Source organism: Ceratotherium simum, chromosome 20, assembly GCF_057802395.1.
Source record: "Ceratotherium simum simum isolate JZ-2026a chromosome 20, ASM5780239v1, whole genome shotgun sequence".
NCBI lineage: Eukaryota > Metazoa > Chordata > Mammalia > Perissodactyla > Rhinocerotidae > Ceratotherium > Ceratotherium simum.
In genome coordinates this window covers 51,046,115-51,063,130 of record NC_141919.1, presented here as the reverse complement: position 1 = coordinate 51,063,130, position 17,016 = coordinate 51,046,115, and the positions used below count along the sequence as shown (strand labels likewise).

General features: G+C 55.8%; 2 protein-coding genes across 2 annotated transcripts in view; one reads left to right on the top strand and one right to left on the bottom strand.

The window, feature by feature from the left end:
- The first annotated feature begins 3,383 nt into the window (after positions 1-3,383).
- Positions 3,384-5,343, top strand: ENHO (energy homeostasis associated). The gene is made up of 2 exons (XM_004428339.3): positions 3,384-3,608; positions 4,513-5,343. The coding sequence occupies exon 2, from the start codon at positions 4,674-4,676 to the stop codon at positions 4,902-4,904; it is 231 nt and encodes a 76-aa protein (XP_004428396.1). The 5' UTR covers positions 3,384-3,608; positions 4,513-4,673; the 3' UTR covers positions 4,905-5,343.
- The window catches only part of DNAI1 (dynein axonemal intermediate chain 1), a 58,895-nt gene continuing 47,199 nt past the window's right edge, over positions 5,321-17,016 (bottom strand). Inside the window, exons 14-20 of the mRNA XM_087444237.1 lie at positions 13,521-13,610; positions 13,302-13,389; positions 12,648-12,727; positions 11,288-11,436; positions 11,079-11,178; positions 8,743-8,928; positions 5,321-5,701 (exon numbers count right to left, since the gene is read on the bottom strand). Of these exons, the coding sequence (XP_087300363.1) occupies positions 5,603-5,701; positions 8,743-8,928; positions 11,079-11,178; positions 11,288-11,436; positions 12,648-12,727; positions 13,302-13,389; positions 13,521-13,610 (792 nt within the window). The 3' untranslated portion in view covers positions 5,321-5,602. The remainder of the gene's footprint in view (positions 5,702-8,742; positions 8,929-11,078; positions 11,179-11,287; positions 11,437-12,647; positions 12,728-13,301; positions 13,390-13,520; positions 13,611-17,016) is intronic.

Below are 17,016 nucleotides of genomic sequence, written 5' to 3'. Positions count from 1 at the left end.
TCCCAGGATAATCCCTAAGACACCACTAGAAAGTGCAGTGCTAATCAGTACAGTGCCCCACAGAGAAATCCTCCACAATGGCGCTCTCAGAGCCCTGGATAAGGGATCTCACCCTGTGGGAAAAACCTGGGGCAGCCAGACTGGCTGACCAAGGAACTCTGTAGCCAAAGAAGTGAGTCAACAAACAGATACCATGAGATTTCCTAGTCCCATCATTTTCATTGTTATTCATGTCCAAAAAACACATAGGCAATGCTCTAGATTAGTGACCACTGTGCAGTGTTTTCTTTTTATTCCATTTTATTCTCTATTTCTTCCATCACTAAATATCAGGAGTTTTTTTGGGGGGTAGGAATGATTTAAAGATAGTTCAAAAGCAGTTCAAACAAAGGTAATGGGATTACTAGAAGCCATATTCACACCTTACAGAGACCTGACTAGAGTGTAAAGGGACATTTCCCAGAGAACCTATATATGAAGAACAGTGGTCCTATGATATAAGCTCCAGAAGCAGTAGCTGGATGTGTCAGTGAGCTGCCCTCCATCAGAGAGGAGGTGGATTTATTGGCATATGTACAGCGGGATGGTTAGATTATGTAGGTGAGGGCATTTCTGGAATCATATATATAGGAAAATGATGTGTGTGTGTTGGGCAGAGTGAACTACAGTAAACACCTACCATTCTGCTTTTTTCAGGATCTCTCTTCTCATGGGACCACCCCACCACCACGTCCGCTGCATCCCTCCCACCCCCCAATGCCCATAGGGTTATCATGTGGGCCATGTTAGGCAACTTGATCCTCATCCATCCCTTGGCCATAGTTAAGCATCTTACTAAGCTGAGCCAGGGTACTTCCTGAGGAATTTGTGAACTGCAACTGAAAAAGAAGCCAGTGTCTGTTGGATGCCTAGACAATAAGATTTAAGCTTTGGGATTGTGTGAGTCAGGTTTCTCACCAGGTGGACCCGAAGAGCATTGGAAGCTAGTCTGGAGGTAGGGAGGGCAGCGGCTGGGGCTGGGGCAGGGGAGGGAAATAAAGGAGACAGGCAGAAAGTAACAGATGAGAGATGGAGAGAGAACATAATGGGTTTGTGTCTTAGTTCCAGTGGTTCCTGAGGCATCCCTGTCTTTAGGTTTCAGTATCTGATTATAAATGTATCTTTTTGCTTAAACCAGTTCTTACTCTTCCTGGGTGAGCTCATCTACTTTTCTGGTTTGACTACTACTCTTTTGCTGATAACTCACAAAACGTTATCTTCAGCCTGGATCTCTCTCCTGAACTTCAGACCTGTTTATCCAACTGTTTATTAGACATCTCAACTTGGGTGTCCAATTAGTACCTCAAATTCAACATATCCCAAACAGAACTTACTATCCCCTCCCCCATGCCACCTTCAGCCCCCTGCTGAAATTCACCCCTCCTCATGGGTTCCCTATCTCAGTCCACGGCATCACAGTGTCCCTAGTCACCGACCTGGGAGTCAGCCTAGACTTTCCCTCTCTCCTACCCCCCATATCCTATAGGTCTAGGTCTCTGAGTCCTGCCAATTGTAACTCCTAAACACCCTCAGTGCTCCGCTGTTCTCTCCACTCCTACCCTTCTACATCATTTCAGTCCTTGTCATCATTCCTTGCCTTCACTCTCAAAAGCCTTCAATCCCTCCTTCCACCCAGCAGCCTAAATCATCCTTCTCATTTCTGGATATGATCACATTTATTCCTCTGCTCAAAATTCTTCAGTGGCTCCCCACTGTTTTCAGGATAACATCCGAACTCCTGCAGCTGGGTCACAAATTCACTCACAGTACACTCAGATGTGCAATGATATAAGTCTCCTGTTTCCTAGAACTGATTTGATCTTGCTCACAATGCCCCCACCCTGCTGGTTAACGGCCAGTGGCAACTAAAATTAATCCACTCTAGTAAACTCAGTAGGGTCCAAACATTTTAGACAAAGTAATTCAGTAGGTTTGGATGACTCAGTCTTGCAGATTATTTTACCTTTCCCTTTCTCATTTTCAAGATAGGATTTGGATTTACAGGGATCTCATGTAATTTCATGGCATTGGAGGAAGGGACCCCTTAGCCATGTGGTCCTCGGGGTTGTGTCAGTTGGCATTTGCTGAGATGTGGTTGGTCTGGTATGAAAGAATTCGTGAGTTACAATCCTGAGAGGTAGCTAATACTAAAAACCATTCTACAGATGAAGAGACTGAAGCTAAAAGAGGTCACAAAGTTAGCTAAGTGGCAGAATCAGGAATCGATGCCACCCAGATTCTGGTAGGCACACGGATCTTTATCTAGAATTCCAGAGATAAGTTAGCGCTGAATTTGGGAACACTGCGAGTCTTCATGGTATAGCTTTCGGGTTGTGCTCCTCCATAGAGAACATGTAGAGTGAGATGAGAAAAGGGTCCAGTTTAGAACACTTAGGAATCACTGGCATACGAGGTGGGGTAGGAAGGCCTACCTGACGGCTCCTGCCCAAGCTGGTCTTCCTCTTAGGACAGCTTCTAGGATGGACAGTCATGCCTGGTCCTGTTCCAGCCAGGGCTGAGACATCCCTCAGAGCACCCCGTTACTCTCTGTCCTAGACACCCTCATAGCAGAGCAAAGCACAAATCCGCAACCATTCCTGAGGGGGAACTCAACAAATGTGTCCAAGGACACACTGGCAGAGCTGCTCACCCCTCCTGGGGCCAGGGAGTGTGGAGCCAACTACAGACCCTCTGAAGTGGAGATGCAGACCCAGGTGGAGTGAACGTGAAGGAGTATAGGGGGCTTCCAAGAGGAGGAGGTTCAGTCTCCTCCCAGGCGTGGGGACCCAGAGCCTGCCTCCACATGACGGGGACAGAGACCTCTCACAGATATGGGGGGCGGTCTCCTCAGGTATGGGGGGTACAGAGGCTTCGGCTTTTCTCAGATATTGGGTGTGCAGCTCTTCCAGGTGTGGAAGGTGCAAGAGATCCCCACAAAGAGGTGGGCCTCCCCCGCCCCCTTCCCCTGGGAGGGATCGGGACTGAGCAGCCCCCTGAGCCCTCCTCCCCCGCCCCCGCCCGGACAAAGAGCAGGCCAGTCCCCACCCCAGCGCACGACCAATAGCACGAGGGCCTGGAGTGGCCAGCCAATTGCATGGCGGCAGCGCGCGGGGATGGCTCCGCCTGCGGCAGGCCGCCGGCCGCCGGCTACCCGGGAGGCGGGGCTCCTCGCTGTTTTTGCGGCCGGCCGAGCCTGGCCGAGCCCAGACGAGCCCAGCCGAACGTAGCCGAACGCAGCCGAGCCCAGCCGACCCCCGCGCCCGAGCCGCCGCCGCCGACCGAACGCCGCCGAGTGAGCGAGCCAGCGGGCAGCCGCGGCCGCGGAGGAGGCCCCGCCCCAGGGGGAGGAGGTGCCCGCTCGCCGCAGACCGCCCGCGGCAGAGGCCGCCCCGGTCGCGCCGCGGCGGGAGCGGCCGGCGGAGGCTGCGCGGCCGAGGGCGAGGGCCGGGGGAGGGCACGCCGCCCCTGCCCACCGCCCGCCGCCCTCCGCCGCCGGCTCCGAGCCTCAGTCGGCGCCCAGCATCCCGCGGCCCCGGACCCTCCGCGGGCGCGCACCGGGCTCCACTCAGGTAAGGGGCCTCCCCCCGGGCACGAGGCGAGGACCGGAGACCCGGGACGGAGGTGAAGAGACAGACCCTCGGAGACAGAGACAGCGGGGAGAAAGAGACGGACACAAAGACAGACAGAAGTGTAGAGACAGACCCACGGAGAGAGGAGGGAGACACGTCCACGGGGACAGAGGGACACACAGAGACCCGTGCACACAGAGATGGGTACGGAGATACACAGAGAGAGACTGGAGAGAAACGAGACACACCAGAGATGGGGACACACAGAGAGACAGACACGGAGACGCTACACGGGGAGACAGACAGCTGCACAGACCGAGAGGTGGGTACCAAGGCACACGTCCAGGCGAGGGACCCGAGACCCAGCCAGACGCGCAGACACAGCCCTGGCCGGAGAGGCGGCCCCAGGGGCACACCTGGGGCACAGCCTTGGCCCGCAGACCCACACCCGCCTGCCAGGCCTCCACAAAGTTTCCTCTGTGTGAGCCGGCGCCTCCGGAGGGCCCTGGGCGGCCTGGCTGGAGTCCTGAGAGGGGAGGCGCCCGGGCCACACCAAACTGGTCACAGCCTCCATCCTCCAAGGCCTTGGGCTTCGTCAGTCCCTCCCACTCAGTGCCTTGGAGGGCTGGAAGCTGGTGGGCAGGGCCAGGGGGAGCCCACTGGTTCTAAAGAAAATGAGCTGCCTACTCCAGCCTCCCCACGGTGGCTACACCCCCATCCAGGTGCCCAGAGAGGGGCATGAGGAGGGGGCGTTGGCTCTGTGGGCTATTGGGCCTGCTGGGACCCGAAGTCCTCTGCCAGGGAGCCCAGAGATGTGGAAGGGGCTCTCTCCGCTACCCCTCTCCCAGGCCTCACCCCACCCCTGCCTCCTCATACCTTTCCCTTTGCTCTGTACCCCCCACAGGCTCACGACTGCTGGTGGACATCTCCACTGCCCAGGAATCATCAAGTGTGTGGACAGGACAGCCTCCGTGGAAGGCCAGCTATACCAGAGTCCCGCCTCGGCATGGGCCTTGCCGTTGAGGGAGCCCCAAGGTCTGTGCTGGTCTGAGGGTGCTGCCCGTCATGGGGGCAGCCATCTCCCAGGGGGCCCTCATCGCCATCGTCTGCAACGGCCTCGTAGGCTTCTTGCTGCTGCTGCTCTGGGTCATTCTCTGCTGGGCCTGCCATTCCCGCTCTGCTGACATCGACTCCCTCTCCGAATCCAGTCCCAACTCCAGCCCTGGCCCCTGTCCTGAGAAGGGGCCCCCGCCCCAGAAGTCCAGCCATGAAGGCAGCTACCTGCTGCAGCCCTGAAGTCCCCTGGCCTAGCCTGGAGTAGGAGACCTAAGTCGACCCCACCCAGAGCCTGGAATCAGGATCCCAGGGTCCAGCCAGCCTGGGGTTCAGAACTCAGAGAACAGCCTGTCTGGAGCTGGATCTAGCAGCCCAGAGTCTAGCCAGCTCCAAGAGGGGCTCTGGTGGCCCCAGGTAGACAGGCCTGCGCTGGGGGTTCATGAGTTGGTGCTAGGGCCAGGGCCATCTGAACTGCTCCATTCCAAGGCGGGGGGGGGGGGGGGGGGTCCACCCTCTCCCTAGGCCAATCGCCTCTAGGCCCTTGAGATTGGGGAAGCAAACTGGAATCCATGGCAATAATGGGAGGGTGTCCAGGCTGGGCCCCTCCTCTGGTCCTCCCACTGTTTGCTGGGTAATAAATGGAACTATGGCTAACCTGAGATTTTCTCCTCCTGGGGGCCCTGTGGTAGCAAAATTAAAGGTGTGGGATGGGCTTCCAGACACAGGTTTATTTGTGCAGAGTAGTAGGGGGTAATGGTGGTGGAGGGCCAAGTCCTGGGATAAGGTCCTGGGACCAGGGCTGGAGCGGGTGCTGAGGGCAGATGCTGGGGCCTGATCAGGGGTGGGGTCACATACGGGGTTCTAAGGCTTGGGTACCAGGGTCAGGGGCTACACAAGTACTGGGTTCAAGAAATGGAACAGGGCCTGAGGCCAGGCCCTCAGATCTTTGTTTTCACTTCCCTCACCAGGTTCAGCAGTTTGTCCAATTTTGCAATCTCCACAGCTGGACCCTTCTGCACTTCTTGCCCCTTCTTTTCCTGGGGAGAAGGGAAGTACATGTAGGGGAGGAATGGTGAGGGGGTGGGCCACCTCTCCCTGTCCCAGCACCACCTCCTCTGCCCAGCTACCCCAGCTGTGCCCCGCCCCTCCCCTGCCCAGTTAGATTCTGGATCTCTGCCTCCCCCCACCCCCACAGGATCCTTCCCCAACTCAGGTTGGGCAACACAGGGGCCCAGCTGAGGCCTACAAGAAGCATGCAGCTCTTGCTCTGAACCTCAGATCGACATAGGATCTTGATGCTGGAAGGAGCGGAGGAAGGTATCCGCTCACTGACGCTCACAGGAACTAGCCCTGCAAGCCAGGGAGAGCTGTAGCCCTGGGGAGAGGTGGGGCCTCTGACCGTTGGGACCACCCTTCCCCCAGGATGGCCCCTGGCTAAGTCCTAACAAGGAACTAAGAGGTGTGTTTGCTGAGGGAGTGGGGTGTGGACAAAGCCACAGGTGCTCTCACCTAGTAGTCTTAGCTAATTCTTGGGAGTGAGGTGCAATTTGGGGCCAGGCCTGCTGTGTGGAACATACTGGGGAGGGGGAAATGATGTCAGGAGACCCAAGAGGGCTGATGGGATATCTCATGTGATTCCAGATGTCCTTGTCTGGGACTGTCTCTCAGAAGGGCAGATCCTGAATTTATGACCCCTCACCCCTGCCTACAGGGCACTCTAATGCTGCAGCTGGTAAGCTGGGCCCCAAGAAAAAGAGAGTGTGTGTCACTCAGGGCCCTGAGAGCTCCTTGGCAACCAGCACAGTCACATCCTCCCTTCTGTGCAGGCAGTGGGGTGTGGGCTAGGCCGGGGCAGCTGCCATTTCCTGCCTTCCCTCTGCTCCCGAGCCCCCGCCCTGTCGGCCACCTGTGCCCACTGCTCACTGGCACCCGCCCCAGCCTTGCCTGCTGCGGGCCCAGCCTGGGTCTGGTCTGGGCTGTGAGGTGGGGGGAGAGGGCAGGGCCGGCCCCTTCCTGGCCCCATCCCGGCTACTGACACCATGTGGAGCTCAGATTTCCTCCTGGTGTGACCCCTGCACCTGCTCCCAAATCTGTCTCCCCCTCCCCTTGCAGCCCGATGCCTTTGCCACTGCCCAGCTCACCTCCTCACTCTCACGGCAGAGGACAAAGATGTCTTTCTCTCTCTTCCCTCTCTCCCTCCCAAATAAAGCTCATGATCTCTTATTGGCCTCACCCCATTCCCTGGGAGTTAGGGGACCTGGCTTTTGGATCCAGCTTTGTCATTAACTCCCTACATGACCTCGGGCAAGTCCCTTGCCTTTCTGAGCTTCAGTTTCCCATCTATACAGCAGTGAGGGAAAGACAGCCCTTGACCTGTGACAAGCTGGTCTCTGACACCAATCATGGGAAGCTCCCTGGGCCAGGAAGTCAGGCCTCTGTGGCCAGCCCTCTTGGGAAGGGCAGGGAGACTGCAGCCCCAGAGGGGTGGGAGGGATGTCTAGAGGACTTCCTTTTGCATGAATCTGGGCTGCTGATAAGGTCAGATGGCAGTTTCACAGGAACCTCCAATCCACCCAAGTGGTAGCCTCCAGCTGTCACCTGCTCAGGTCCTCTGACCCCCGGTACTCATGTCCTCAGGTCCTCAGAGATGTGGGTCCTCAGAAACACAGAGCCCAGCTCTCCCAGCAGTGACTGACCTTGCTCTGAGAGGATTAGGACTGTGGGAGATCCTTGCCTCCCTGGTCAGAATGGGCAGAGCAGGCCCCCATCCAGACCTACCATCTCACGGTGTGATGGCTGTACCCCTGCCCCAAGGGGCAGCCATGATCCCTCCCACAGAGCTGTCCATCTCTGCCAGCTCAAGCCTGGGTCTCTCTCCTCACTAAATTAAGAGCAGATTTTATCTGTTCCACAAATTGTGCTGCCTCCTTCCCCCTCCTTGAGGCCAACTAGCTGGGCTCAGCAAAGAGCTTCAGACCACGCCCCATCCCCATCCCATCCCATCCTGCCCAGCACCCCCCAGCCCACCGCAGCCTCTGGGCCACAGCTGCAGGCGCTTAGCAGCCTTCTGAGTATTTATAGCCAAGTCCACCCCCTCCCCCAGCTGGCTACAATTACAGGCCCGGCCAAACTCCCAGCCCTTGCCTCGCTGGCCATGGTGAGGAATAGACCAGGCCTGCACCAGAGGGATGGTGCGGTGGCCTCTGCCTTGGTAGGGACGCAGGGGAGCAGGTGTCAGTAGTTGAAAGAGATAGGCCCCTGCCCTTGCCTCAAACTGCAAGTAAATGCCTCAAAGTGCAACTGTACATCATCAGGGCAACTTGGCCCAGCCATGGCCCAGCTCTCATCCTGGCCCAGAACCTGGCAGAAAGCAAATTCCATTTCCTCTCTTAGCACCTAAATGGGCAGGACTGGGCTCTGGATTTTTAAGTTGGACTCTTGGGCTCTGGATTCTAAGGCCTGGATTCTTAAGTCTGAATTGGGACTCTGAGATCTAGACTTTGAGGTCAGGGCTCTGGGCTCCGTGGCCTGTATTTGGGACCCTTGGGCTCTGGACAGGGTCTCCAGATCATCATAGATCCCAAAAAGGAACCAGAACTCAAAAGGAGGACTGCCTGGCTGCTGACCTAGTTACCCTCTTCACGGCTTATTTCCTCTTCCCTGGGTGCACCCACAGCTCCCAGCTCGGGGAACATTGGAGCTCATGCTCTGTGTAAGCCCAGCCAATGAAGCAGTGACTGAGCCCCGAGCCCCCTGCCTGGGTGACCTGGTCCACACCAAATAAGCCAATGATGCCCACATGCTTCCCCCAGGCTTGGGACCCATAGTGTCCCCTGCCTACCACATATCTCCACCTGGGGGCTCACAGGTAACTCAGATTCAGCATGTCAAAACCGATCTCATTGTCTCTCCACAAACCTGCTTCTCCCATGCTTCTCATTTGGGCAATGACACCACCCTTACCCTGGGTCCCAAGCCAGAAACCTGGGGCCACCCCCTGGCTCCTCCCCTTTCTTTCAACACCCCCATCCTGGAGACTTCCCCTCTGGCGGCAGCGCAGACCCCCCCCGGCCTGTACCTTCGGCATCTTGCGCAGGTTGGGTGAGAGCTTGAGGCAGGTGACGTGCCCACGGTTGTCACCCACGATGATGATGGGGTAGATGGGATTGAACTGCACGTGGGTGATCTTGTTCTTCTTTTTGGCCACCACGGGCTGGTTGCAGATGGCCTCGTACTTGTTGATGGACAAGTCAAACACGTGGGCCTGTGGAGAAGTGGGGTTCAGCACGTCAGTACCCTCGGAGGGCAACGAGGCCCCTGTGCACCCCCTCAGAGGACCCGCCCCCAGCCTTCTGGGGAAGCCCAACAGAAGCCTGGCACAGTGGGAGCTGGAGGCAGGGCGAGAGGGGATTTGTGTCTCTGTGTTTTTTCTGTGGCTGAGGGAATGAGAATAAAAAGTTTAGGAGAAAATTTAAATCTATGCAGAATTAACACCAATAGCAGCTACCCTGCACTGAGCACTTACTCTGTGCTAGACTCTGGGCAAGCATGGTACAGGGTGTGTCATCTAATCTTAATCCTCACAGCGCTCTGTGAGGTGGGTTCTGTTCTTATCCCCATGTTATAAATGAGGGGATAGACGCTCACGTATGTGAGGTGCTCAGACAGTGCTGGCCGTGCAAGCGCTCAGCAAGTGTTTGATCTGATTTCCTCCACGCCCGTAGTTCAAACCATTAGCAACTCTTGCCTGGACCACCGTAGAGCATCCTAACTGGTCTCCCTGCTTCCGTTCCTGCCCTCTACAATCCAGTCTCCATGCAGCAGCCAGACTGACCTTTAAAAAATCTAAAACCCTCCTCGAGTCCCCCTCGGCACTCTACATCAAATCCAGATCCCTTACTCTAAATTCTCCACTCTCCACTCTCATCTCATGTGCTTTCCTCTTTGCTTACTAGACCCCAGCCACGCTTGCCTGCCTGTTCCTGAAACCCCTCTTCTCATTCTCACCCCAGGGCATTTGCACGAGCTGTTCCTCCGGTCTGGAATGCCTCCCCCATCTTCACACGGGTGGCTCTTTCTTGTCATTCGGCTCTCAGCTTGAACGTCACCTCTTCAAAGAAGCTTTCCCTGACCTTTCTATCTGAGACCACCCAGGCCTTTCCTTTTACATCACTCTCTTTTTAAAAATATAACAGCTTTATTGAAATATAATTCACATATTATAAAATTCACACATTTAAAGTATACAATTCTTGGTTTTTAGTATATTCACAGTTATGCAACCATCACCACAACCAATTTTAGAACATTTTCATCACCCCAGAAAGAACCCTTGTGCCCATTAGCCGTCATTCTCCATTTCTCCCAACTGCCCTGGCCCTGGGCAACCACAAATCTTCTTTCTGTCTCTATAGATTTGCCTATTCTAGACCTTTATAAAGGGAATCACACAGAGCAGGGTCTTTTGTGACTGGCTTCTTACACTAAGTGTGTTTTCAAGGTGCATCTGTGTTGCAGCACGTGTCAGTACTTCATCCCTTGTTCTTGCTGAATAACAGTCTGTTTGGATAGGCCACATTTTGTTCATCCATTCTTCAGTTGATGGACATTTGCATTGTTTCCATTTTTTGGGTATTATGAATAATGCTGCTACAAACACTGCATCCTCTTTTAATCCCTGCCTAGCACCTAAGGCTGTGGGAGTTTTGTTGTTGCTTTTTGTCTCTTTCCCTTCACTGGAGTGTAAGCCCTATGAGAGCAGGGACCTGGTTCACCAGGCCCTGGCCCGGAGCTGGACACCATAGTCGGCCCTTAGTAAACGCCTGTTCAGCAGATAGATGACTGACTGACTGACGGGCTGACTGTAGGGTGATGTCTTAATCACTGTATTCTTTCCTTGGGTAGGTGCCTCTCAGTTTATATCAAAGTCCATAAGGAAAATGGTTTGCATCTAAGAATTCTCTCACAAAATGTTTGTTTCTGAGTGTCGCAGAGACCCCTCCCATCTCCCCTTCTCAGTTTGCACAGTGCCAGGGATGGGGACTCACTACCTTTTAAACACTATTTCAATGACAGATCAGCTCTGGCTCATAAGTTTTCCTTACATCAAGCTGGCCCCTGCCACCCTGTCGCTCCCTCCCCAGGGCCTCAGAGAACATAACTGCTCCTCAAGGCATCTTACCTCCACAATGCTCTCACCTTCAAGGTAAACAGCCCCATTCTCTCCTCGAGGCCTCAAGGGATGAATGATTCCTCTTTTGACAGGGCCCTGGGTGGCCCTTGAGAATTCACAGCCCTTTGTCCCATCTTCCCTACCTGACCTGGGCACGGGGTGGGGTCTCCAGGAGGGAGACCCTGAGATACCTTATCCTGTCTCCAGTGGGGGCTCAGCAGGGTCAGGAAGAGGGCGCTCACCTTCCCGTTGGTGGTGACTGCCGCAAACACGGTAGAAGAGTATGGTGCCCAGGCCACATCGCCCACGCCTGAATTTAGGTCATAGATGAACATTGGGGTCCTGCCAAGGTGGAGGGGTGGAGAGCGCATGACACAGAGGGCTCACAGAGCCAGAGCCCCACGGGCCAGGCCCCAGCCCAGGCTGGGCTGAGGGAGGGCTTGCCCCTCACTTGATGGTGTGGTCCCAGATCTTCACTGTCCAGTCGGAGCTGCAGGACATGAAGACTTTGGTGTGGTATGGGTTCCAGGACACGGCGTCCACTGCCATGTTGTGGGCATCGTAGGTGTCAAGGAATTGGCTGGAGTAGGATTTAGAGCACTGGGGTGGGGGTCAGGGGTCAGGAGTGAGCGAGAGGTCAGCAGCACCACTTCCCTAGGGGCCGGCTCTGGAGGGTCAGAACCTGAAACTCCTCTTCTGTCCTTACCCTACATCAGTGTCACAGCTGAGCTGGGGCCAAGCAGCTGGCTGCTCTTCTCACTCTCAACATAACCAGAGAGAAAGGAGGGGCTTACGGGGCTAGGGCTTGAGGGGGTGCAGGGGAGCCTCCCTGGAGGGAAAGTGCTGTAGTCTGCCCAGAGGATTCCAGGCCAGGCAGAAAAGGCCTTCTTTCCCTGAGCCAAGGCAGAGCAGGTCTGAGGGCGCTGGGTGGGGTGTGGCCTAGCCTGTGTCCAGGCTAAGGCTGTGGACAGACAGACAGAGCCCTGGGGTCACCTGTGGCCCACACACAGAATCCTCACAACAGTGAGAAACATCCCACCTTGCCTAGGTAAGAGCAGGTGCTGAGCTGGGAGCAAGTCCCAGTCTCATGATTTCCCACTGGGTTTCTTGCCCTGACCAGCAGGCCCCTCGCGCCCTCCCTCGAGGAGACAGAGTGACTGACTAGTCTCTTCTTCCCTCCTGCCTCTCCCATCTGCCATTGGGAAGGAGGGGGACCTCTTTTGCATTCAGACCGGCTCTGGCTGGGCCCCAGGGGCTCCCGGGAGGCTGCCTGTAATTAACATTCTGAGTCTCTGAGCCTCAGAAAAGCTTGCAGCAGAGCTATTTCTGGATGGATGGAGGTTCAGAAGGATGTTCACCTAACACTGAGACCTCGCAGAAACTAGCCATGAAGTTCCGTCCTGCCAGCTGGGACGCACTCAGTATTCAGAGAGAAATTTTCTTGTTACCTGGCTTTCAAATCTCAGCTCAAGTTCAGATCTCCTCCAGGAATTCTTTCCAGAATGTTCCAACTCCCTCAACCCCCACTCCCACCTCTACCTCCTCCACTCCCAGGAAGAGAGGGAGGGCTCCAAGGGAAAGAGGCCAGGCTGAGCTAAAGTCACCCTGGAGGTTCTCCCTCCTCTTTCCTGCAGTCAGCCTCTCCTCCTGCTCACCAGTAGGTCGAGAAATGCATTCTCTTCCCCCAAGACTTCCAGAACTGATGAGCCTAATGTCTGTCAGAAGAGGGTCTGTCAAGAACGATAGGCTCCGGGGGTGCTCATGTCTAAGCAGCCCTGTAAGGGGCTGGCATAGGGGCAGTGTTGCCTCACCTTGTAGATTTTTCCCTCCTCTGTGCCCACTAGGAACATGTAGTCGATCTCTTTGTGGAAGTCAAAGGCGGTGCCACAGCCTCGGGAGAAGAGGGAGCAGCTTTAGCCTGGTTCTAAGAGAGGCTCCCAGCACCTCCTCCACCCAGCAGGCCCCGGACAGCCTGAGCTGGGCTCCTGTGAGGGCCGCCTTGTGAGGGCCGGGCCAGCCAGGCACACAGAGACTGGCCCTCTGGCCCGCCGCTGTCCCAGGCAGTTGGGACTCTGCAAACAGCCAGGCTTCTGCAGACAGGAATGGGGCCTGGGTAAACAGGGACAGGGTCTGTGCAAACAGGGATACAGTCTGCATAAACAGGGTAGGAACTGAGTAAACAGGGACGTGGTCTGGGTAAACAGGGGCCTGATCTGCATAAACAGGGTTGGATCTGCATAACAGCACCTGATCTGCATAAACAGGAACAGGGTCTGCATAAACAGGGGTCTGCGAAAGGCCAAGGGCTGGGCAGACAGGACCAGGCTCTCCTATCACCTTCTGTCAGCTCGGCTTGGCACAGGTGGAGGAAAGAGTGCTCAGTAAGGTGGAGCGCCACTGTCGATGACCCTCACGGGGCTGAGTGACCTGGGCAGGCCTGGGTGTGAGTGGGCTGGGGCTCCTACCCACTGTGTGTAGCTGCAACCCCTCGACACCTTCCATGGTGCTGCCCTCCACCTTCAGCTTGATGACATCTGTGTGAACCAGCTCGCTCTGCAGTCACAGAGGGATGGGGGAGGGCTCACGGGTTGGGCTGGATCAGCAGGGTTGGGGGGGTCCCTTTGCCATTCAGCTCGCCCAACTCCCATCTCCCCCCTGCACAACCCTTTCTGGGAAACAGGCACCTTCACGAGCGTCCAAGACACGATCCTGCCGTCAGATGACACAGAGAAGAAGTTGAGATTGTTGTCCATGTCATCCTTCTGCCACTTGACCTGAAACATCCCAAACTGTGAGCTCAGGGACCCTAAGCTCAGGGGTGTTGAGTTAGAGTTGTCAGCTGAGCTGGGCTTCCTCAGGAACACATCTGAGGTTCAGAGCAAGTTCTGGGAGCCCCTTTCCCGGAGTCCCACAGTTGGCCCTCCCTCTCTCCCTCCACCCATCTCTGTCTCTCTCATCCCTCTCTCTGACCATCCTGGGGCAACAGTGCCAGTCAGGGCACTGCCCTAACCCCCTGGCTCAGCAGTGGAAATGCCCAATTCCTCCCTGGCTTGGGTTCTAAGCACCTGGTTGTAGGGAAGAGGTGGCGGCTCTGGGTTGAACCTCCTCACATAGACAGGGCCTGGGAAGGACAGGGCCCGTCAACCAGTTTCCTTATTTATAAAACAGGAACCGTAATAGCACAGGTTTGTTATCAGGAATAAATGAGACAATGACTATGAAGCTGTTAGGTCAGAACATTGCAAATGTTAAGTGTTCAATAAATGATAGCTAGTATCTTCATTATTACCATCATCCTTGGAATCGGGGTGCCAAGGTTCTGCTGGGGGCTCTTTTCTGCTTTTTTTAGGAGGTTAGGAGCGGCCCCATCCCCTGCCCTCCTCTTCCAGGCTCGCCCTTTCTCTAGGCAGTCTCTCCTCTTTTCCCACCTTTGCTTCACCACTAGCTCCAGCTCCCAGAATCTTGCTCCCAAATCTCAGATTTGAGCTGCATTTCTCCATCTGCAAATCGGGGTTAATAGTCCCGCCCCACCCATCTTCTCAGGCTGGAAGCAAACATATGGGAAAGTGTTTTGGAGACAGAGCTGTTGTCTTATGAAGATGACACGCTTGAGGCTCAAGTTTATGTTGCCAGATGTGGAGGCCCGGCCAAGCCGTGTCCTGGAGAGCTGGGGTGGGGCTGGGTGCCCAGAGCTTTCCGTTCTCCAGCTCCCTCCAGACCTCCCATGCTGGGACCACCGTCCCTTCCCCCTGTCACAAGCAGAGGCCCAGTGAGGGAGGACGGGAACCCAGGGCCGCTGCCTGTAACCACAGCTGTCACCATGGCTGTTGACGGGTGTGGTGAGGGGGAGTGGGGATTGCCCCTCCCCAACCGCCCCCCAGGCCTGGTGGATCAGAGCTGCAGGAGGGCGGGCCCAGTCCTGCTTGTGCCTGTCTGGGCAGCTGGCTCTTTTGCGCTGTCACTGGGGGGCCTAGGACACCACAGAGCCTGTAAGGCACAAGTCAGAGCCGCCCTGATGCTGAGACCTTTTCCCCCTCTGTGTAAAGGTAGTCCCTTTAAAAGGGGGGACGGGACGGGGGTGTTAAAGGCCAGGCTGTAAGAGGCACTAGGGAGCTACAAAGGGAAGTGTTTAATGAGCAGCCGCGAGCATGCATGGAAACTGTATTTCACACCCCACTTAGCAGCCTGATGCCCAATGGGGGGTGGTGTGTGTATTTGCAAGTGAGTGTGTATGTGTGTGTGTGCAAGTCACACACGTGCTCCTTGGGTGAAGGTGGGAGGGTAGGAATAAAAGGGGGGGCAGGTGGTAAGTGGAGTTAAGAGAATGAATGAATGCCCAGCAGCAGGTGTAGGGAGGAGATGGAGCCTGCCTAATGGATTCCTTCTCTTCTGCCTTATCTGATTAGGGAGACCTGCTTGACGGCAGTCTCTGCGCATATATCCTTCCTGTGCCCTTCCCCGGTGTAGCAAAGAATACCCCCACACACACCACAGAGTGTTTGTTGCTCATTGGGGCTTCACAGTGGGGCTTGAACAGGGCCAGGCCACCCAGATGGGCTCCTTGGGGAGTAGCCTGTGCCATGGGACAGGAAGCCATCCCCTCTGAATGGACAGTTCTCTCCCTGGCTCCAAAAGCTGCCATGGCTCGCCGTCGCCAACAGAACAAAGTCCTTCTGCCCCAGCCTGGCATGTGAGACCCAGAACAACTCCTCTGGCCTCCACCAAGAGAAGGACCTAGACTCTGATGTCTCTGACATCTCACACACTAGCCCGGCTCACCTTCAAGCTCCAGCTTCTACAGCCAGCTGCCGGTAGGACACCTCCTCTGGCTTCTCAGATTAACCTCTGGCCAAACCTGTTCCTCTTCTGCCATTTCTCACCTCCATGGATGCCCTATTGGGTCCCCCAAACCAGAGTGCCAGGCAGCGTCACCCGTTCTCCCTGTTTCCTTCTATTGGCTGCACGGCCTCGAAGGCTCTCAGCTGTCTTCTCGTTGCTATCTCCCCTCCCCCTGCTTGAGCTCAGGCTGCAGCCAGAGTCCGTCTCCAGGACACAAGAATGCCTGTGGGACTTCTCTGCCCAAAACGCCCTGATGGTTGGGCAGCGATTTTCGTACTAAGCTGGGGAGCTCTTAGGAGCCTGTGAAAGCACCTCAGAGGAGTTGGAACAGGGCCCCTCAAGCAAGCAGGACGGGATCCCACCAGAGCGGCTCCACTGTCATCTCTTCACTATACTGGGCTCCTGTACTAACACGCCATTTGAAACCAGCCTTCCTATTCGCTAGAGAAGCACACTTCGGATTGGGGGCCCCTCCTTTGCTCAGGTCCTGCGCCCCCTCCCCATCTCTCACACTGTGCCCTAAATGATGTGTTGTTTCCTAGCAGGCCTCTCTGCTTGATGCCCCTGTGTCATTACACGTGTGACCCCCCTGTACCCTTCTTCAGCTAACTAATACGGTCTCAGCCCTCACAATTCAGCTCAGGTGTTGCTTCCTTTAGGAAGACCTCCCTGGCCCTCCTGCCCATGTTCTCCATCCTGGACAGTCTGGATGCCTCTCCTCAGTGCCCCCACGGGCCCTCTTTAGCACTTAGCATACTGCCCTGTCCTGCTTAGCCTGTGGCTGTGGTTATGTCCCCACCAGGAACTCTAGAGACCAAGCCGTTACCATCCTCAGCTCCCAAGGAGCCAACAGTGAGGAGTTACTGAACAGGGATGACCCGGTAGAGGCATGGGGAAGGAGGGGAATGAGAGAGAAAGAAGGGAACTAAGGAGACAGGCAGGCCCCGTCCACGTCACAAGCCATGATTCCAGCCAAGAACTCTCAGTGTTCGGTTTTGCAAAGGCAGCAGCCCTGTTTTCCTGACAGGATGGTGGGAGCGCAGAAGGCTACCTCTGTCCAGGTGGGCCACAGTCTCCCCAGCACCCACCCAGTGAAAGGGATCATGTGTCTTCTACATGCCCCATTTCTTTCCCCAACCTGCTACCTGATTCAGAGAACATGGCAGAGTGGGAGTAGGGTGGTTGGCCTCAGCCCCTCGCCCTCTCCTGGGCTTGAGGAGGGTAGTCAGGCCAACCAGAGATGTGCCCTGCTTGGCCCTGGGCTGTCTGAGCGTGGAGAGCAGGGGCAGGGCTGGTGCTGCTTCAGTCTGATCAAAGCGGGTCTTTTCTCCTCTCCCTGGG

What these genes read in the sequence shown, in the direction of transcription:
- ENHO (XM_004428339.3), top strand. Translation starts at nt 4,674, where the DNA reads ATGGGGGCAGCCATCTCCCAGGGGGCCCTCATCGCCATCGTCTGCAAC.